Genomic DNA, 21,857 nt, shown 5'->3' on the forward strand with positions numbered 1-21,857 from the left:
CCAAGGACCTTGTTTGTCCCAGGTCTGTTCTCCTAGCAGGTGGAAGACATGCTTTATCCGTGCTGTGTTCCCATGGTTTCCCATGCAAAATAAAAATAACCACGAAAGGCACGCCTGGCATCTGCCCGGTCTTTCCACTCATGCGGGAGGGCTGCTGCCATGTGCCTCCTGAGCTAACCCTTTGGGAGCTAACCCTTTGGGAGCCGGACCCACGCTAGATGCCATTTAAGTGTGTCTCACATCGCTCACATGTGGGCTGATTCATGACAAGCCCAGCAGGGATCTGGAAGGCTGTGGAAGCAAAGCAAAGCTTCCCAGGTGGAGGGTGCTGCGAGCGTGTGTGCACTGATGCACAGGGAAGCGGCTCAGAGCCCTCAGGTCCAGGCCCTGTGGGTCCCTGAGGCCTCTGGGCGCCCTGCAGAAGTGTCAGAAGTTTAACATAGTTTCCCTATGGCCCAGCAATTCCACTCCTAGGTATATACCTCAAAGAACTGAAAACAGAGGTCCACACAAAAACTTGAGCGCAATGTTCACAGCAGCACAATTCACAACAGCCAAAAGGTGGTGACGTCTCACAGGTCCATCCACAGATGAATGGGCAAATGACATGCGGTATGGCCATAGAACGGAATATAATTCAGACATGAAAAGGAAGGGCCAGGCACAGTGGCTCACGCCTGTAATCCCAGCACTTTGGGAGGCCAAGGTGGTCAGATCACCTGAGGTCAGAAATTCAAGGCCAGCATGGCCAATATGGTGAAATCCTGTCTCTATTAAAAATACAAATATTAGATGGACGTGCTGGTGCACACCTGTAGTCCCAGCTACTCAGGAGGCTGAGGCAGGAGGATCACTTGAACCTGGGAGATGGAGGTTGCAGTGAGCCAAGATTGCACTACTGCACTCCAGCCTGGGCGACGGAGTGAGACTCCATCTCAAAAACAAAAACAAAAACAAAAACAAAAAAGTCCTCCTTCTTGGGCTAAAGGAAATCGGGATAGGGTGTCCGGGATCCTCCAGGCCCAGGCTTACTTTGCTGCTAGAAAACTTTCTAATGTGCAAGTCACTGCAGCAGGGAGCCCCCAGCCCCAGCATGTGCCTCCCTGCCCTGCCTCCAACCTGGCAAAGTCCAGAACAGGCACAGAGCGGGCACTCCATCCGAGATAAGGGAGACAAAGGAATGCATGGCAGGCCTCTGTCTGGAATCGTAAGCTCTTGGGCAATGGAACGCCACGGCGGACCAATCCATGGCGGGCGTGATTTCAGTCTCCCCCGCAGCCTTAACCACAGGGTCTCCAGCAGCCCTGGGTCAAAGGGTCCTAGAGAGACATAAGTCTTCCTTCAGGGAGCTGATTTCAGCTGATCTGGGTTCCACTTCTGACTCTGCTAACTTGCTATGTGACCTTGAACAAATCACTCTCCCTCTCTCAGTCTAAACTTTTCTCATCTGTTCAATCAGTAGGTTGGACTGGATAATGATAACCTGTAGTAATAATGGCTAATACTCGCTGAGTGTTTTCTGTGTACCAGGTAAGATTCTAACGGGTCTATACAGATTCACTGATTTTACCCTCATGACAAGCTTCTGAGGGAGGTATGGTCATTTCTCCCATTTTTACATGGGGGGCAACTTAGGCACATGAAGGTCATGTGACTTGATCAAAGTCACATAGCAGGGAGGTTTCAGGGTCAGGACTCAAACCTGGGCTGCCTGGCTCCAGAGACAGTGCTTAGAATCATGAGAACTTTTGTTTTCATTGTTACTAATCACATCTCAACAAAGGAAATCCAAGGAAAAGAGAATCCAGACCGGAATCAAACTTTTCATTTTTCCTTGGTTCCCATAGTCCTTTTCAGTGCCATGTATGTTTTTATATATAAATTTATACATACACACACACACACACACACTTTTTTTTTTTTTGAGACAGAGTCTTGCTCTGTTGCCCAGGCTGGAGTGCAGTGGTGCAATCTCAGCTCACTGCAACCTCCACCTCCCGGGTTCAAGTGAAATCTCCTGCCTCAGCATCCCGAGTAGCTGGGATTATAGGCGCACGCCACCACGCCTGGCTAATTTTTGTATTTTTAGTAGAGATGGGGTTTCATCACGTTGACCAGGCCTCAAACTCCTGACCTCAAATGATCCACCTGCCTCCGCCTCCCAAAGTGCTGGGATTACAGGCGTGAGCCACCACGCCTGGCCTTCAGTGCCATACTTGATTCTGCAGAGTGGTCACCACACATTCTGAAGTTGGGCACCCACCCAAGGTCCGTCCTCATCCCATCAAACATGAGGAGGAGGCTCATGTGGGGAGCCATGGAGTTTCTCAGAAGTGATGACTCTGATATTCCTTGGGGTGAGCTGCAGGAGGCACCCCTGCTTTAGTGGGCAGGAAGCTGCAGGGCTGAGCAGAGCAGGTACTGCCCACAGCCCCGCCTGGCCCGAATCTTATGGCCCGTCTGTCCTTTTCCCAGCACCAGAAGAGGCCCTGTATGAAGGTTCTAGACAAGTGCTTATTGGATGAGTGACAGTTCGGGGGATCCAGCGCCATTCAGGTCTGGGATGCCATCCCGGGCTGCTCACTGGTAAGTGTGTGTCTGTGATAAGAGCCTCTAATCTCCTCCCAGCACACTTAGAATAAAATCCAAACTTTAGCCTCTAAGGAGCTATATGATCAGATCCCTGTGACCTCATCTCCAACCTCCCGAGGCCTCAATCATCTTCTGATACCCTAGCCTTCTTTTTTTCATCTTACTGTCGCTCAGGCTGGAGTGCAGTGGTATAATCTCAGCTCACTGCGGCCTCAACCTCCTGGGCTCAAGTGATCCTCCCGTTTCAGCCTTCAAGTAGCTCAGACTACAAGTGTGCACCACTGCACCTGGCTAATTTTTTAAAAAAATTTTTAGTAGAGATGGGGTCTATGTTGCCCAGGCTGGTCTCGAACTCCTGGCCCCAAGTGATCTTCCTGCTTCAGCCTCCCAAAGTGCTGGGATCACAGGTGTGAGCCACCATGCCTGGCCTACACTAGCCTTCTTGGTTTCCCTCAAATGCTCATGTCCCAGGGCCTTTGCACGACTGCCCCTGCAACCCCGACCCAACACACGCAGATATTTGTGTGGTTCACTCTGTTACTTCATGAGGGTTCAAATGGGACCTCCTCGGAGGCCTTCCCTGACGGCTGTATCCAAAGATTTCTCTACCAAATCACTCTATCACATGCCCCGCTGCAGCTCTCCCAGAGCACGGCCGCCCCCCGGACCTATGGCATCTGTGTGTTGACATGTAAAGCCCCTTTCTCCTCTGTACAGCACACAAGCTTCCCAAGGGCAGGGTCGCTGTCACGTTTCACACGTACCCCAGGGCCAAGAGAGGAGCCTGACAAACAGAGGGGAACCTGTGGCAGTTTGCTGAAAGGACCTCTGTGTTACCATCTGTAGACTGAGGCTACAGTATGTCTCTCTGGAAGGGTTACGGTGTGAATCAACATGACACAGAAGGCAAAGGGCTTTGGAATCAGCCAGCACCGCACCAACGTCCAGGGGCGGTGGCGACCATCGCTGATGTGGGCGATGAGAAAAGGAACGGCCGGCCCCCTTGCATTGGCGCCGGCCTCCGCTTACCTTCATGCTTCTGGAACTCCTCCTCTGAGAAGCTGACATCCTTGTGGGAGAGGTTGGTCATGAGCTGCTTGTTCTCCTCCTGCAGCTGGGCGATCTGGGAGAGGAGGTCCTGCGCCTCCCCTCGCCACACATCCTCCACCAGCTCCAGCTCCTGCCATGGCGAGGGGACAGTGTGGGTCACTGCCCACCCAGGGCGGCGGCCCCACCCACCCCAATCCTCAGGGGCAGCTAGGGTTGCTGGGACTTCAGAAGTGGGCATCAGGCAGCTGGGCCAGCAAGGCCACCACGAGCCCCATATAGCACCTTTGCAAGAAACAGAAGGCACCCTTCTTTGGGGCAGATGCCTATGTTTATGCTGTTAGGACCAGGCCCAGTGAGAACTGCCCCAAGGATAACCACAAAGCTGGTGCCGCATCTTGGAGCTCTCTTCAGAGCAGACAGAGCTGCCCCAGGAGACGGGGGTTCTAACATTCCCAACCTCTGGGGGGCACACCCCCGGTCTCTGGACAGTTGGGACAAATCTCTCTCCAAGACAGCCAGAGGCCTTGAGAATCCTGGGGATGCCGAGGCAGGCAGGGGCCCCGGCCCCAGCGTTCCTTAGGTGTCTGATCCAGGTGTCTCTCCATGGGGTCTTTAACCACTGACGTGACCACCCTGAGCCTCAGTTTCCCTCAGTGGGGGAACCAGAACAAAGGCTCACAAAGTGAATGTGAGGATAAATAAAATCGGTCTATTAAAGTTATTTTGTGGGTGGCTGTAGTCAAAGAAATAGCCAATAACAAGTGCTGACAAGTACAGGAAGAAACTGGAACCCTCCTACACTGCTGGTGGGAATGGAAAACGGTGCGGACATTTTGGAAAACACTCTGGCAGTTTTGCAAAATATTAACACAGAGTTACCGTAGGACCCAGAGATTCCAGTCCTTGGATCAGCTCAAGAGGTATGAACACAATGTCCACATGAAAACGTATGCAGGTGAATGTTCCTCACAGCATTACTGCTAGTAGCCAAAAGGCAGAAACCCCAGTGTCCATCAACTGATGAATGGGTAAATAAACGTGGCACATCCAAACAATGGAACATTATTCGGCCATGAAAAGGAATGAAAGTCTGACATACGCTGCAACATAGGTGGACCCTGAAAACATTATGGAAAGAAGCCAGACACAAAAGGTCACATGTTATATGATCAGTTTTAGAAAATGTCTAATATCGGCAAATCCATAGACATAGGAAGCAGACTGGAGGTTGTCTAGAGCCAGAGTGCTAGAGGGGAGACGAGGAATGACTGTGAATGGGATGGATTTTCTTTTGGGGGGTGATGAAAATGTTCTAAAATTGATAGTGGCCGGGCGCGGTGGCTCACACCTGGAACCCCAGCACTTTGGGAGGCCAAGACAGGTGGATCACTTGAGGTCAGCAGTCCAGGACCAGCCTGGCCAACATGGCAAAACCCCGTCTCTACTAAAAATACAAATATTAGCTGGGCGTGGTGGTGGGCACCTGTAATCCCAGCTACTCTGAGCCAGGAGAACTGCTTGAACCTGGGAGGCAGAGGCTGCAGTAAGCTGAGATAAAGCCACTGCACTCCAGCCTAGGGCACACAGTGAGACTCCATGTCAAAAAATAAAATATAAATAAAATAATAAAATAAAAAATAAAATAAAATAGTGGTTCAAGACATGGACACTGGAGCCTGCTGACCCAAGTTTGAATCCTGTTTCTGCTGCTTACTAGCTGACCTTGGCTAGTTATTCAACCTTCTGGTGCCCCAGAAATAGGGAAACTAGTGTAGTATCTGCCGGGGAGGGTGGGTGTGAGGATTAAATGGTTACTATAAGTAAAGTGCCTGGAACATGCCTGGCACCCAGAAAGCACTAACAATGTGTATGCTGATCTCTGTCCCATCCCTACAATCCATCACAAGTGGCCAGGTGGCCGGATGCTAGGCATGGACTCTGTCCATCTTCTAAATAAGTTCTCAGAACCACCTCCTTTGTCACAAGCCTGCCGCACTGGGGAAGAGAGGAGTAAGAGCCTAGTGTTTGCACAGAGGGCACAAGGTCACCAGGGGAGGTGAAGGGCAGGGCCGGGGTGGAAGTGGTGGTGAAGGGATGGAGAGGGCATGTTGACCTCCCACAAGCAGGTGTGGCCTGGAAGCAGAAAGAGGCTCATCCAGCTCTGTTCCTCTCTGTTCCCAACTGGCACAGGCCAGGCTCACACAGGGCTCAGAGAATATTAGTCAAGTGTAACTGGCTGGGGCAGGCAGAATAACGGCTCTAAAGTCATCCAAGTCCTAATCCCTGAGAATATGTTAACTTATGTGGCAAAAGGGACTGTGCAGAGCTGATTAAGTTAAGGATCTCAGACATGGCACGGTGGCTCATACCTATAATCCCTGTAATTTAGGAGGCTGAGGTGGGAGCACTGATTTAGGCAAGGGTTTGAGAACAGCCTGGACAACATGGCAAAGCCCTGTCTCTACAAAAAATACAAAAATTAGCTGGGCATGGTAGTGCACGCCTGTAGTACCAGCTACTTGGGAGGCTGAGGTGGAAGGATCACTTGAGCCCAGGAGGTTGAGGCTGCCGTGAGCTGTGACTGTACCATAGCACTCCAGCCTGGGCGACACAGCAAGATCCCACCTTTTTTTTTTTTTAGAAAAGGCTCTCGAGGCTGGGCATGATGGCTCATGCCTATAATCCCAGCAATTTGGGAGGCCAAGGCAGGAAGATCACTTGAGGTCAGGAGTTCGAGACCAGCCTGGCCAACACGGCGAAACTCCATCCACTAAAAATACAAAAATTAGCTGGGCGTGGTGGCATGCGCCTGAAATTCCAGCTACTCAGGAGGCTGAAGCATGAGAATCACTTGAACCTGGGAGGTGGAGGTTGCAGTGAGCCAAGATTGTGCCACTGCACTCCAGCCTGGGCGACAGAGTGAAACTGTGTCTCACAAAAAAAAAAAAAAAAAAAAAAAAAAAATGCTCATGAGATGGGGAGATGATTCTGGATTATCTGGCTGGATTATCTGGTGGTCTGGTGGGCCGATGTCATGTCAGGGTCTTCATAAGAGGAGGGCAGGTCAGCATTAGAGAAATATGAGGGAGATGGGAAGAAGCTACACTGCTGGCTTTGAAGATAGAGGAAGGGGCCACAAGCCAGGGAATGCAGAGTCCATAAGTTGGGGAAGGCAAAGAAACGGATCCTCCTTCACAGCCCCACAAAGGAGTGGAGCCTTCCCAACACCTTGATTTGAATTCAGTGAGAGCCATTTCTGACTTCTGACGTCCAGAAATTTTTCAGTATTATTCATATTGCTATTACCCATATGCCTCCATAATACTGTATGACATTGTATCCATAATATTGAATTATCCAGTTCAATGAGACAGTACGTTTCTGGCCAGGCGTGGTGGGTCACGCCTGTAATCCTAGTACTTTGGGAGGCTGAGGCAGGAGAATCACTTGAGCCTAGGAATCTGTGGCCAGCCGGGGCAACATGGCAAGACCCCATCTCTGCTGAAAATTAAAAAAATTAGCTGGGTGTGGTGGCACACACCTGCAGTACAGCTACTTGGGAAGCTGAGGCGGGAGGATCACTTGAGCCCATGGGGCTGAGGCTGCAGTGAGCCATGGTCACGGCACGGCACTCCACCCTGGGCAAGAGAGTGAGATGCTATCTCAGAAAAAAAAAAAAAAAAAGATAACACATTTCTGCTGTTTTGAGCCACTAAGTTTGTGTTCATTTGTTATAGCAGCCACAGGGGATGAACACAGACTTTAACTCTCAGTTCTCTTTTTTGCTTCTCTCAACGAACTGAAGTTGATGCTGGGGTTGCTGATTCTTGCCTCTGAGGTGACCACTCAGAATCTCAAGCTGCCTCCATACCAGCTCAGTGGCTCTCCCGAGAAGTCAGCCCTGATCAGTTATCTCCTTCACGTTCCTCCCTCAGCACCGAGTCCTCAAATTCCTCATCCAAGCCTACGAGCCCCAGCACCTTCCTGATTCATCTCCCAGTTCTCTTCCTTACTCGCTCTGCTCCAGCCACACTGACTCTGTGTTCCTTGAACACACTAAGTGCATTCCTACCTCAGGACCTTTGCACTTCTCACGTCTTCTGCCTAGAATGCCTCTCCCCCAGATCAAAATGTGGCTGGATCCTATCCTTCATTCAGATCTCAGCTCAGATGTCACCTCCTCAGGGAAGCCTTCCTGACTACCCCATCTGTTAGACCACCACCCTAGTGAGTCTCTTTCATGTCTCCCAGTTTTATTTTCTTTATGGCACTTATCACAGGCTGATTTTTTTTCCGAGACAAAGTCTCGCTCTGTTGCTCAGGCTAGAGTGCAGTAACATGATCTCGGCTCAATGCAACCTTCACCTCCCAGGTTCAAGCGATTCTCCTGCCTCAGCCTCCTTAGTAGCTGGGATTACAGGCACACACCACCATACCCAGCTAACTTTTGTATTTTTAGTAGAGATGAGGTTTCGCCATATTGGCCAGGATGGTCTCAAACTCCCGACCTCAAGTGATCCAGCTGCCTTGGCCTCCCAAAGTGCTGGAATTACAGGTGTGAACCACCGCGCCCAGCCTGAATTTTTTTTTTGTTTTTTTTAATCTATCTTGGCTAGGCACAGTGGCTCACACCCATAGTCCCAGCACTTTGGGAGAACAAGACAGGACGACTGCTTGAGCCCAAGAGTTCAAGACTAGCCTGGGCAACATAGTGAGACCTTGTCTCTAAAGGATAAAAAAAAATTATAGTGTGCCTGTAGTCTTAGCTGCTCAGGAGGCTGAGGCAGGAGGATCATTTGAACCCAGGTGTTCAAGGCTGCAGTGAGCCATGATGCCATCATTGCTCTCTAGCCTGGATGACAGAGTAAGTCCCTGACTCAAAAAAAAAAAAGGGGGAAAAAATCTCTGTCTCCCCCTCATGCTATGGCTGTTGAGCATTTGACATGTGGCTGGTCTGAGTGGAAATGTGCAGCAGGGGTTAAAGATACACCAGATTTCAAAGGATTTCAAAGATGTAGTAGGAAAAAAAGAGTGCAGAATATCAAATGATAAGTTTTTATATTGATTATATGTTGAAATGAAAATATTTTGGATATACTGGGTCCCATAAGACATATTAAGATTAACCTCACTGGTTTGTTATTTTGTTGTTTTTAAGACAGAGTCTCACTCTGTCACCCAGGCTGGAGTGCAGTGGTGCGATCTCGGCTCACTGCAATCTCTGCCTACTGGGTTCAAGCGATTCTCCTGCCTCAGCCTCCTGAATAGCTGGGATTACAGGCACCCACCATCATGCCCGGCTAATTTTTGTATTTTTAGTAGAAATGGGGTTTCGCCATGTTGGCCAAGCTGGTCTTGAATTCCTGACCTCAAGTGATCCACCCGCCTTGGCCTCCCAAAGTGCTGGGATTACAGGTGTGAGCCACCGCGCCCAGCCAACCTCACTGTTTTTTTATTAACATGGCAAAGCTGCATAATATTTCTTTTTTTTTTTTGAGACGGAGTCTCGCTCTGTCGCCCAGGCTGGAGTGCAGTGGCTGGATCTCAGCTCACTGCAAGCTCCGCCTCCCGGGTTCACGCCATTCTCCTGCCTCAGCCTGCCGAGTAGCTGGGACTACAGGCGCCCGCCACCTCGCCCGGCTAAGTTTTTGTATTTTTTAGTAGAGACGGGGTTTCACTGGGTTAGCCAGGATGGCCTCGATCTCCTGACCTCGTGATCCGCCCGTCTCGGCCTCCCAAAGTGCTGGGATTACAGGCTTGAGCTACCGCGCCCGGCCGTGCAAAGCTGCATAATATTTCTATAGTATAGCACTGCACTAAAAAGTCAGGCTCATCAGGGCCAAGGCCTCATCTGTCATGGTCATTACTGTCTCTCCAGTGTCCAGAACAACATCTGGCACACAGTAGGTTCTCAGTAAATATATTTGCTGAATGGGTGAATGAATAGCACAGTCTGGTATGTTACATGCAAGTGTATCAGCCCAGCCATTGCTTTCTAGAATTTATTTGTGTTTTCCCTTTCTTCCCCGTGACCCGCCTGCTGCCTGACATGAGAATTTGCTTTTCTCTGCAGAGCCATGGCACCGAGACGGGCACTGTGTTCACTATGGCCTGTCAACAGGTTTGCAGACTGAGTGATGAGACAGAACATGACCCAACTGTGGCCTGCATCTGAGTGATGAGTGGAAGTGAGTGAGTGGGTCTACTGGGAGGAGGAGTGGGGGGAAGAAAGTGTATGTGCTTTACTGGAGCCATAATTGCTGAAAGAGAGAGCGGAAAGGAAGAGGGGGGAGGGGAAGAAGAAGGGGAAAAGGAAGAGGAATGGAGGCGGACAGACTAAACCAGGATATGCCAAAAAGATTTTTGTGGAAATATCATCTTGAAGAGCCTTTGAGACTTCAGGGAAAAAAAAAAATCACACAAGTCTCTCTCCATCCCAAGAATGTGAAGTCAAGGGGTCTGGGGCTGGGGTAGGAAAGGAATTGCATCCTTGATTTAGAGAGGTCATCCTCAATGTAAGTCAACAAGCCCTGGCCCTGAGCGCAGGGTGTTCACTTCCCAGCTGAACGTGTTCCAGAGGCAACAAGTGCAGCTGCTGAGAATTCCATGTGACTTCAGACCTGGTGGCCTCCGATGGCTTCCAAGGATTTCTCTCAGCCCCTCTGCCACGGAACTAAACAGCCCCAGTTTGGGGACAGTATAGATGCCAGGACTTCTGTGTGATCTGGTCAAAGCCCCTTGGTCCCTGTTAATAAGAGGCGCCACACAAGAGGATTTCCAAGGTCCCTTGCCTCCTTGACCCTCTATGAGAGATGGAAGCCTCTAGGGTAGGAGTAGAGGTGCTTGGGGTGGCGACGGTTTCCTAATGTGAGCCTGTGAGCACCTCAATGAATGTCTCTCCAGGCCCAAAAAGAATTTTAACACTTGTAAAGCCCTTGCTATGGGCAGGTTCTGTCCTGGACACTTTGTATGTATTTATATTAACTCCTTTAAACCTCATCACGTTCTATTGGGGGGTGCTATTACTATCCCATTTTAGAACTGAGGAAACTGAAGCACAGAGATGCTGGGGGATTTGCCCAAGATCGCACAGCCTGCACGTGGTAGGGTTTGAAACCAGGCTGTCTAGCTCCAAAGTCCCAGCTTCTAGGAGTCTTGAAATTAATCACAGGTCAAAGCATTTTCAGGCTCCCAGATACCCTGGAAATGCTGCTCGACTCTTGGGAGCCTGAGTTTCCTTCCTGCCCCTAGGGCATAGGGACGCATGAGGACGAGCACAGTCAAACATGGCAACAGAGCTGCCAGCTACCTGTGGGTCTGCCCTCAGGTTAAGGGTTCAGATCCAGCTTTGGCTATTTTCCTCCAAAACACAGAGATCCATCCAAGTATACAACAGGGGATGGCCTGCCCCTGAGGTTCAGAGAGGCCAGTTGTATTTCCTGAGGCTGAACAGCAAGCTGGAGACTGCTCAGACACCCTGATCCCTCAAGGAAAGGTGTTTCCTCCCATTCTCAGTCTGAAGGGGCTGCCAAGAGCATCCCTGGCTGAGGTTAGGGCAGGAAACCACATGTCTTTCACTTCCTTTTCTCCAGGAACCTCGTCTGGACTCCAGGCCCAGTGGGGAGGCCCTGATTCAGAGAGACTCCTGATCACAGGGCAGAGGCTTAGCCTAAAAGCCACCCCAAATGATCCCTTCCCCCCAATTCAAACAGGGTGGGGAGGAGACACGGGACTGGGACTCTCTCATCACTAATTCGGGACAAATCCCTCCTCCCATTGTGACCCTTGGTTTCTTCATCTGTAAAATGAAGATAATCTTTATAGAGTCCTGTGAGGATTAAGGATAAAATCAAAGAGGAGAGAACACTGGTTGCCACAGGTTCATAAGCTAGGAGAGTCCGTCCCGGGAAGAAAGTTGTAAATATGAACCTGGAGACTGGGGGTCAGAAAGCTCAGTGGCTGGAGGTCACATTCCCTTTGCTCTGGGGAGACTGGGGGTGGGGGATGAAGAAAGGGTCCTGGACCTGATGTCACATCTTCTTGGGAAACACGGGAGGGCAAGAGGCTTATTTCATGTCTGGAAAAGAATAATACTGTCTAAGCACTTAGCTTACATGGCCCCATTTAATTCTTCTAAGGTGGGTCCTATTATGATCACCATTTGACAGGTGAGGAAATAAAGCACAGAGAGGTTAAGTAACTTACCCAAAGTCACACAGCTATTAAACTGTGTGTAAAGGTGGGATTGGAACTCCAGAGAACAGCTCTTAATCTCTCGGGTGGTATCTGCCAGCCACCCCTGGTCGGGCAAAGGAAGGTCAGGGCCTCCCTCCCTCCCCACGTAGGGTCTCCTCTGGTCCGGTCCCCGAACACACACACGTGTGCACCCACAGCTGCCCAATCCGGAAGAGCCCTTGGGTCCCCGCGGTCCCACTGCCCAGACGGACAGACCAAGGCCGCCGCCCACCTTCTGGTGCTTGCGCTCCTTCTCGATGCGGTCCATCCTCTCTAGGCGCAGGCGGTCCAGCTCCAGGCGCAGCTCGTCCAGCTCGGGCGCGACGTGGTGGCGGCTGACCAGCACCTCCAGGATCTCCAGGACGCGCACGACCTTGGGCATGAGGCGCGCGATGGCCTCGCAGCCGTGCTGGTCGATGACCCGCTCGAACTCGTGGCCCACAAGCGACGCGATGTCGTACACGTCCATGACGGTCAGCTCGGCCACGTTCTTCTCCAGCGCCGACTCGGCCGCCAGCGCCGACCCCCGCTCCTCCTCCATGGCCGCCCTCCCGGCCTGTCCCCCGCCCCGCAAACTCGTGCAACTCCCAAACTTGCCGCGGTAGAGGGCCGGGCCGGCCGGGCCCAGCCTGGGCCGCGGGCGGGCGCGCTCAGCGGGCGCGGGGGCGAGGGCGCAGCGGGCAGCGGGTGGAGGGCGGCGGACGGCGGGCGCGGGCACGGGCGGCGGCGCGGGGTGCGCGGGGCCGCGGTCTGGGCGCACGGCTCGGCCCGGAGCTGCTCCCGAGTGGGCGGCGGCGGCGGCGGCGGCGGCGGCGGTGGCGGCGGGGAGGGCGCGCGCGTGCGCAGGCCCGCGGCGCCTCCCAAGTTGAGATCAGAGTTGCGCTCAATGGAGCCGGGCCGGGCGCCCCGGGGCGGTGCTGGCCTGAGGGGCGGCAGCGCGCCGGACCCGAGAGGAAGGGCGGCCCGCGACTCCTCCGGGAAACTTTGGTGGCGGCGGCGGAGAGGCTGGGTGACCGCTCCCCCGCAGGGAGGCCGCGCGCCCCGCCCCGATCCCGGCCTGGCCAGGGGCGCGCCCACTTTCCGCCTCCCGGGGGCGCCCCGGAGTCCCCCCCCAGCGCTGACTGCGCGGCCTGCACACTGGGCCCCGTCTCCAGCCGCCAGACCCGCAGCGCCCCTCGCCCGTGCTCCGGCCGCCCCTTCCCCGCCCGGCGCTGGCTCCTCCCACCACCCGGCCGTCGGGAAGGGTCCAGGCCGCCCCGGGAGAGGGGGCCGGGGGGCGCTGGTCTCGCGGGACGATTCGCTGCTCTGGGGAGCCGCCCCGGCCTTGGAGAGGGATGGAGGGGTCACGAGGAGGTCCCCGGGCTGGGGCTCATCCCGGAAAGAAAGCGGGGACGCTCCGGCCCGCAGACCCTCCCCGCAGACCCGGCCCCCTGCAGAGGCGCCCGGAGCCCCAGGGCGCTCCTCCCCAAGCCACATCCATCACTGGCTCCGTGTGACATAAACGCCACTTCACAGTAGGGCGAAGCCCGCTTGGCATCCGAGCACCACGAGTTTTCTTGTCCCAAGGCCCCCTGTCCATTTGGGCTGTCCAAATCCACTTGTCCATCAGACCCCCTCCCACTCCTGGGAGAACCTTTCCTGAACCCAGAACCCCATCCGCCCCCCACGCAGGAGTTAAGGACCCCCTTGCAAACTCACAGTCCCCTGCTTGCCCCACCAGAATTGCTCTTAGCATCTTGAGTTTTCACAGTGTGGTAGCAGATAGGTTTCCACCGTCTGACTGTTAGCTCCTTGAGGGAGGAAATCTTAATGCCCTTGTAGCCATAAAGTGCACCCCAACCTGGCACGTATTGATTAAAAATCTAAAAGTTGGCCGGGCGCCGTGGCTCACGCCTGTAATCCCAGCACTTTGGGAGGCCGAGGCGGGCAGATCACCTGAGGTCGGGAGTTCAAGACCAGCCTGACCAATATGAAGAAACACTGTCTCTACTAAAAATACAAAATTAGCCGGGCTTGGTGGCACATGCCTGTAATCCCAGCTACTCAGGAGGCTGAAGCAGGAGAATCGCTTGAACCCGGGAGGCGAGGGTTGCAGTGAGCCGAGATTGCACCACTGCACTCCAGCCTGGGCAACAAGAGCAAAACTTCACCTCAAAAAAAAAAAAAAGGTTTTTTTATTAATTTTTTCATAGAGACAGGGGTCTCACTATGTTGCCGAGGCTGGCCTTAAACCCCTAGACTCGAGCGATCCTCCTGCCTCGACCTCCCCAAAGTGTTGGGATTACAGGCGTGAGCCACCGTGCCTGGCCCCAAATTCTAAAAGTTTAAAATATATTGAGTATTTGCTTTACGTGTAGTTAAAAAATATGCAGTGTTTACTATGTGCCAAGCATTATTCTAAGTGCTTTACTAATATTACCTCATTTAATCCTGACTACATGGCTTCCTAAAGAGTGGCCTAAGGACAGCGGGGATCCCCAGTACCCAAAGGGTCTCTGGGAGGTTCTCCCTTTCTCCAGCTGCAAGTCAGTGTCAGGCTGGGTGTTCCTCATATTCTCAACACGAAACGGCGGAGTGCAGCGGACAGTGCAGAAGCGGTGTTGAGGCACCAGCTCCTTTCTAATGAGCAAGACGCTAGAGACTTGCAAAAGCATAAACCAATACCATCGCTGACAAGATTGCTTCAAATTTATTTTGGAGCATAGCATTATTCTTATTTTAAAAAGTACATATGGGTTGGGTGCAATGGCTCATGCCTGTGATCCTAGTACTTTGGGAGGCCGAGATGGGAGGATTTCTTGAGCTCAGGAGTTCGAGACCAGCCTGGGCAATATAGTGAGAACACCCCCCTCCCCCGTCCCTATAAAAAAAAATTAAAAATTAAAAAATTGGCCGGGTGCAGTAGCTCATGCCTGTAATCCCAGCACTTTGGAAGGCTGAGGCAGACGAGGTCAGGAGTTCAAGACCAACCTGGCCAAGATGGTGAAACCCTGTCTCTACTAAAAATACAAAAATTAGCCGGGTGTGATGGTGCATGCCTGTAATCCCAGCAACTCGGGAGGCTGAGGCAGAGAATTGCTTAAACCCGGAAGGCAGAGGTTGCAGCGAGCCGAAATCGCGCCACTGCACTCCAGACTGGGCGACAGAGTGAGACTCCATCTCAAAATAATAATAGTAATGATAATATAATAAAATAAATAAGTAATAAAAAGATAAAAAAATTAAGGCCAGGCGCGGTGGCTCACGCCTTTAATCCTAGCGCTTTGGGAGGCCAAGGTGGGAAAATTTCTTGAGCTCAGGAGTTTGAGACCAGCCTGGCCAACATGGCAAAACCCCGCCTCTACTAAAAACACGAAAATTAACTAGACATGGTGGCATGTGCCTGTAATCTCAGCTACTCAAGAGTCTGAAGCACAAGAATCATTAGAGCCTGGGAGTCAGAGGTTGCAGTGAGCTGAGATCGTGCCACTGCACCCCATCCAGCTTAGGCAACCAGAGTGAAACTCCGTCTCAAAAAAAAAAAAAAAGTAAAATAAAAAATTCGTCAGATGTGCTGGTGAGAGCCTGTAGTCCCAGGTATTCGGGAGGCTGAGGTGGGAAGATCCCTTGAGCCCAGGAGGCAGAGGTTGCAGTGAGTTGAGATCACACCACTATGCTCCAAACTGGGCGACAGAGTAAAACTCTGTCTCAGAAAAATAAAAATAAATAAAAAAATATATAGACCTGGCCACAGTGGCTCATGCTTATAATCCTAGCACTTTGGGAGGCCAGAGCTGGAGGATCACTTGAGCCCAGGATTTCAAGTCCAGCCTGGGCAGCATGGCAAAACCCCGTCTCTACTTAAAAAAAAAAAAAAAAAAAAGAGCCAGTTGCAGTGATTTATGCCTGTAATCCCAGCACTTTGGGAGGCCAAGGGGGGCGGATCGCTTGAGGTTAGGAGTTCAAGATCAGCCTGGCCAATATGGTGAAACCTCATCTCTACAAAAATACAAAAAAAAAAAAAAAAGAAAAATTAGCCAGGCATGGTGGCAGGCGCCCGTAATCCCAGCTATGCAGGAGGCTGAGGCAGGAGGATCACTTGAACCTGGGAGGCAGAGGTTGCAGTGAGCTGAGATCGTGCCAGTGCACTCCAGCCTGGGTGACAAAGTGAGACTCTGTTTCCAAAAAAAAAAAAAAAAAAAAAATTACCTGACTGTGGTGGCATGTGCCTGTAGTCCCAGCTACTCAGGAGGCTGAGGTGGAAGGATGACTTGAGTCCCAGTGGGCAGAAGTTGCAGTGAGCTGTGATTGTGCCACTGCACTCCAGCCTGAGTGACACAGGAAAACCCTGTCTCAAAAACAACAAAAAAACTCATGTTACCTAGCACTTTGGTGTGAGCCTGTAGTTCCAGCTACTCCAGTGGGAGGATCCCTTGAGTTCAAGAGTTCGAGTCTATCCTGGGCAATGTAGGTAGACTGTCTCTAAAAAAATAAAAAGTTAAAAAAATTTAGGTTAACATGTAATGTGTTTACTACCTTTTTTTTTTTTTTGAGACGGAGTCTCGCTGTGTCGCCAGGCTAGAGTGCAGTGGTGCGATCTCGGCTCACTGCAACCTCCATCTCCCTGGGTCAAGCAGTTCCCCTGCCTCAGCCCCCCAAGCAGCTGGGATTACAGGTGCACATGGTGTACATGGTGAAACCCTGTCTCTACTAAAAATATAAAAGTTAACTGGTGTGTGGCGCGTGCCTGTAATCCCAGCTACTAGGGAGGCTGAGGCATGATAATCTCTTGAACTCAGGAGGCGGAGGTTGCAGTGAGCCAAGAGCGCACCACTTCACTCCAGCCTGGGCAGCAGAGTGAGACACTGTCTCAAAAAAAAAAAAAAAAGTCTTTCAATATTGTTTTAGTGTAAAGAGTTTCTGAGGCCAAAAAGTTTGAGAACTTCTGCCTTATAACGTCCTAAGAGGTAAATTTTATTATCTTATTTTACAAATGAGGAAACTGAGGCACAGAGAGGTTAAAAAGCTCACCCAAGGCCAGGCAGCTGGTGAAGGTAAATTCAGGGTCAGACCTGCTCAGTCTGGCCTCGAGTCTGTGCCATAACTTTCTCATCCTTGTTCCTTACACATGCTAAGCACTCTAAACCTTCTGGATCCTTCCAACAACCCAAATGAAACTGACATATTATTGCTGTCCCCTTTCCTTTCTTTTCTTTTCTTTTTTGAGGTGGAGTCTCGATCTGTCACCCAGACTGGAGTGCAGTGGCACAATCTCAGCTCACTTCAATCTCCACCTCCTAGGTTCAAGCATTCTCCTGCCTCAGCCTCCATAGTAGCTGGGACTACAGGCGCCCGACACCATGCCCAGCTAATTTTTGTATTTTTAGTAGAGACGAAGTTTCACCATATTGGCCAGGCTGGTCTTGAACTCCTGACCTCAGATGATCCACTTATGTTGGCCTCCCAAAGTGCTGGGATTACAGGTGTGAGCCACTGTGCCTGGCCAGTGCTGTCCCCTTTCCTTTTCTTCTTGTTCTTTTTTTTTTTTTGAGACGGAGTCTAGCTCCGTTGTCAGGGTGGAGTGCAGTGGTGTGAAAGGGATGGGAGGGTGGGAGAGATGGAAATTACTTTAAGGAGGGAAAGGGGAGGCAGGAGTCCATCTCCTTAGGAGAATGGTGACAGAGTAGGGTGGGAGGGCAGTTGAGTCTAGTGGGTAAGCTTCCAGAGCCACCCCTTTGTGTTTTTTTTTTCGTTTCTTTTACTTTTCTTTTTTTTTCTGGACAAAGTCTCGCTCTTTTGCTCAGGCTGCAGTGCAGTGGCGCGATCTTGGCTCACTGCAACCTTCGCCTCCCGGGTTCAAGCAATTCTCCTGCCTCAGCCTCCCGAGTAGCTGGGACTACAGGTGCGTGCCACCACCTGTAGCACGGCCTCGGCCTCCCAAAGTGCTGGGATTACAGGCGTGAGCCACTGCGCCCGGCCTTATTTTCTTTTTAGAGACAGCGTCTCGCTCTGTCTTCCAGGCTGGAGTGCAGTGGCGCAATCATAGCTCACTGCAGCCTCGACCTCCTGGGCTCCAGGAATCCTCCTACTTCAGCCTCTCCAGCAGGTGGAACTATAGTTGTGCACCATCACGCCCAGCTAATTTTCTTTTCGTAGAGATGTGGTCTCACTACGTTGCTCAGGCTGGTCTCAAACTTCTGCGCTCAAGCCATTTTCCCGCCTTGGCCTCACGAAGTGTGGGCATTACAGACATGAGCCACTCACAGGGTCTATTACTGCCAAAACCTAGAGGATGTATCCTTGCTGGGTGTAGATATAAATGTCCAGCTGACAGCTGGAAATGTGGAACTTGAGTTCGGAACTAAAGAAGCTGTGATTTGACCTACATTGACTTCATTCGAAGAGTAAATATTTAGCTCTTTTTTTTTTATCTTAAACAGGGTCTTGCTCTGTCACCCAGGCTGGAGTGCAGTAGTGTCATCTCGGCTCACTGCAACTTCCACCTCCCGTGCTCAGATGATCCTCCCATCCCAGCCTCTCAAGTTGCTGTGATCACAGGCACGCGCCACCACACCTGGCAAATGTTTTTGTATTTTTAGTAGAGATGGGGCTTCACTATGTTGGCCAGGTTGGTCTTGAACTTCTGGGTCAAGCGATCCACCTGACTCTTGGCCTCCCAAAGTGCTGGGATTACAGGCATGTGCCACCACACCTGGCTGACAAATACCACATATCTTTTTTTTTTTTTTTTTTTTTTTGAGATGGAGTCTCGCTCTGTCACCCAGGCTGGAGTGCAGTGGCACGATCTCGGCTCACTGCAAGCTCCGCCTCCCAGGTTCCCGCCATTCTCCTGCCTCAGCCTCCCGAGTAGCTGGGACTACAGGCGCCCGCCACCTCGCCTGGCTATTTTTTTTTTTTTTGTATTTTTAGTAGAGACGGGGTTTCACCGTATTAGTCAGGATGGTCTTGATCCTTTGACATAGTGATCCGCCTGTCTCAGCCTCCCAAAGTGCTGGGATTACATGCGTGAGTCACCGCGCCCAGCTGACAAATACAGTATTTTTATATGCGTAGACCAAAGCACTATAAAACAATGCTGGGCATCTGCCGTTTGCCCCTCCACTCTCCCTCCTCCACCCCCTGCTCTGTGCCCCAGGAAGCTGACTTATGTGCTCAGGTCAGCAGCCTTCCTTCCTGGCCAGCTTCAGCTGACATTGTCCACTGGAGAGTCTCATTAGGAGACTGGAGAGTGAGAGGAGAGTGCGATGGGAGTCTTAATTCCCCAGATTTCTGCTGCAGGGTCACTGCGGGCTGGTTGCCTTCATCCTCCAATCCAGTGAGGATCTCCACTCTTCTCTCTGTCTCAGGCTCTGTCTCTTCAGTCTCAGGTGCAGGGATTATAGGCCTGAGCCACCAAGTAACAGCTCCTTGCTGTTGCTACCTCCAAGGTATTGCACCACCCCTTTTGACTCCCCTACACTGTCCCACACCTCTGTACAGAGTCCCAGTGGTGTGTTGGAGCTGGCTTGTGCCAAGTTGTGAGAGCCTCTTGTTTGCAACCCTACCCAACTCTGCACTGAAAGAGTTGGAAAGTGCTGGAGGTTGGTAAATCATGGCAATTGACAAGTGCTACAAATCACAGACCCCCCTCTCCACTTTACTAGTAGGTAAGCATACTTCTAAAACAGTCTCCTTCTTAAATTCTTTGCAAATAATCTTATTTCGAATATGCTTTCTTATTCCTGCATGGACACTGACTAATGCAAGAACACAATTCCTTTTTTTGGTGGGGAGTGCAGTGGTGTGATCATGGCTAACTGCATTCTCAAACTCCTGAGCTCAAGTGATCCTCCTGCCTCAGCCTCATGAGTAGCTAGGACTACTAGTGTATGCCACTAAATTAAGCAAATTTTTTTTAATTAAAAATTCTTTTTGTAGAGATGGGATCTCCCTGTGTTCCCCAGGGTGGTCTTGAACTCCTGGCCTCAAGCGATCCTTCCACTTTGGCCTCCCAAAGTGCTGGGATTACAGGCATGAAGCACTGCACCCGGCCTACAATTCATTGTGTTTTTTTTTGAAAGGGAGTCTTGCTGTGTTGCCCAGGCTGGAGTACAGTGGCGTGATCTTGGCTCACTGCAACCTCCACCTCCCGGGTTCTAGCAATTCTCCTGTCTCAGCCTCCCAAGTAGCTGGGACTATAGGCTCATGCCACCACACCCAACTAGTTTTTGTATTTTTAGTGGAGATGTGTTGGCCTGACTGGTCTTGAACTGTTGACCTCAAGTGATGCGCCTGCCTTGGCTTCCTAAGGTGCTGGGATTATAGATGTGAGCCACTTTGCCCGACCCCAAAATTCTTTTTGAAGAATTTATAGTATAGGGATAATAATTATAACTATTTATTGAATGTTTATTTCAGGTTTATTTCAAGGACTGTGCTAGGCACTTTATAAATAAACCTGATGCTTTAGGTTTTATTATCCCACTTACAGAAAAGGAAACCGCAGACGCCTGGAGAAGTTAAGTAACTTGCCCAAGTCGATGAACATCTTTTAGCTACTACATTAGCACAATCTGGTTTCCTATTTATTTATTTTTTAATTTTTTTGTAGAGATGGGGGTCTTACTATGCTGTCAAGGCTGGTCTCGAACTCCTGGGCTCAAGGGACCCTCTCACCTTGGCCTCCCAAAGTGGTGGGTTTACAGGCGTGAGCCCTCCCACCTGGCTAATTTCCAAATCCCTGCTTAGATAGTTCTTACATGTTCTAAGCATTTGTCCATTTAAACTTATTTAGTCCTCATAAAATCCTGGAAGACCCTCTGACTTCAAAACTATCTTTAAAAAATGTTTCAGCAGGGCACGGTGGCTCACGCCTGTAATCCCAGCACTTTGGGAGGCCGAGGCAGGCGGATCACCTGAGATCAGGAGTTTGAGACCAGCCTGGCCAGCACGGTGAAACCCCGTCTCTACTAAAAACTATAAAAATTACCCGGGTGTGATGGCGGGCTCCTGTAATCCCAGCTACTAGGGAGGCTGAGGCAGGAGAATTGCTTGAACCCAGAAGGTGGAGGTTGCAGTGAGCTGAGACGGCACCACTGCTCTCCAGCCTGGGCAACAGAGGGAAATTCTGTCTCGGGGAAAAAAAAAAAAGTTTTAAGGTAAAACGTACACACTAAGTCCTCAAATAGCGTTGTTTCATTCAACATTGTTTTCTTATAACATTGGTGAGAAAAAAAATCGATCCCTAGCTGGGATCATTGTCGTGTGGAGTTTGCACGTTCTCCCCATGTCTCTGTGGGTTTTCTCTGGGTACTCTGTTTTTGTTTGTTTGTTTTGTTTGTTTGTTTGTTTTTGAGACAGGGTCTTGCTCTGTCACCCAGGCTGCAATGCAGTGATATGATTATAGCTTACTGCAGCCTGCAACTCCTGGGCTCAAGCAATGCTCCCAAGTAGCTGGAACCACAGGTATGTGCCACCATACCTGGCTAATTTTTTTTATTTTCTGTAGAGGCAGGATCTTCTTATGTTTCCCAGGCTGGTCTTAAACTCCTGGCCTCAAGTGATCCTCCTGCTTTGGCCTCCCAGCGTGTTGGGATTACAGGTGTCAGCCACCACACCTAATCTATTTTAATGTTTAATATTGTAAGTGTTTTGTTTCTTCATTTAGAAATTTTTTTTTTTTTTTTTGAGACAGAGTCTCGGTCTGCCGCTGGGGCTGGAGTGCAGTGGCCGGATCTCAGCTCACTGCAAGCTCTGCCTCCCGGGTTTACGCCATTCTCCTGCCTCAGCCTCCTGAGTAGCTGGGACTACAGGCGCCCGCCACCTCGCCCGGCTAGTTTTTTGTATTTTTAGTAGAGACGGGGTTTCACTGTGTTAGCCAGGATGGTCTCGATCTCCTGACCTCGTGATCCGCCCGTCTCGGCCTCCCAAAGTGCTGGGATTACAGGCTTGAGCCACCGCGCCCGGCCCATTTAGAAATTAAGTGATGATTTTGTGACCAG

General features: G+C 51.0%; 1 protein-coding gene across 9 annotated transcripts in view; it reads right to left on the reverse strand.

Annotated features, from left to right (window-relative positions):
- The window catches only part of RILPL1 (Rab interacting lysosomal protein like 1), a 57,931-nt gene extending 45,268 nt beyond the window's left edge, over positions 1-12,663 (reverse strand). For all 9 annotated transcript variants that reach the window (XM_074008312.1, XM_045366192.3, XM_074008313.1 and 6 more), the window contains exons 1-2: positions 12,110-12,663; positions 3,622-3,772 (exon numbers count right to left, since the gene is read on the reverse strand). In XM_074008312.1, the coding sequence (XP_073864413.1) occupies positions 3,622-3,772; positions 12,110-12,418 (460 nt within the window). In that variant the 5' untranslated portion in view covers positions 12,419-12,663. The remainder of the gene's footprint in view (positions 1-3,621; positions 3,773-12,109) is intronic.
- Positions 12,664-21,857: the final 9,194 nt, after the last annotated feature.

Source organism: Macaca fascicularis, chromosome 11 (assembly GCF_037993035.2).
Source record: "Macaca fascicularis isolate 582-1 chromosome 11, T2T-MFA8v1.1".
Classification (NCBI taxonomy): domain Eukaryota; kingdom Metazoa; phylum Chordata; class Mammalia; order Primates; family Cercopithecidae; genus Macaca; species Macaca fascicularis.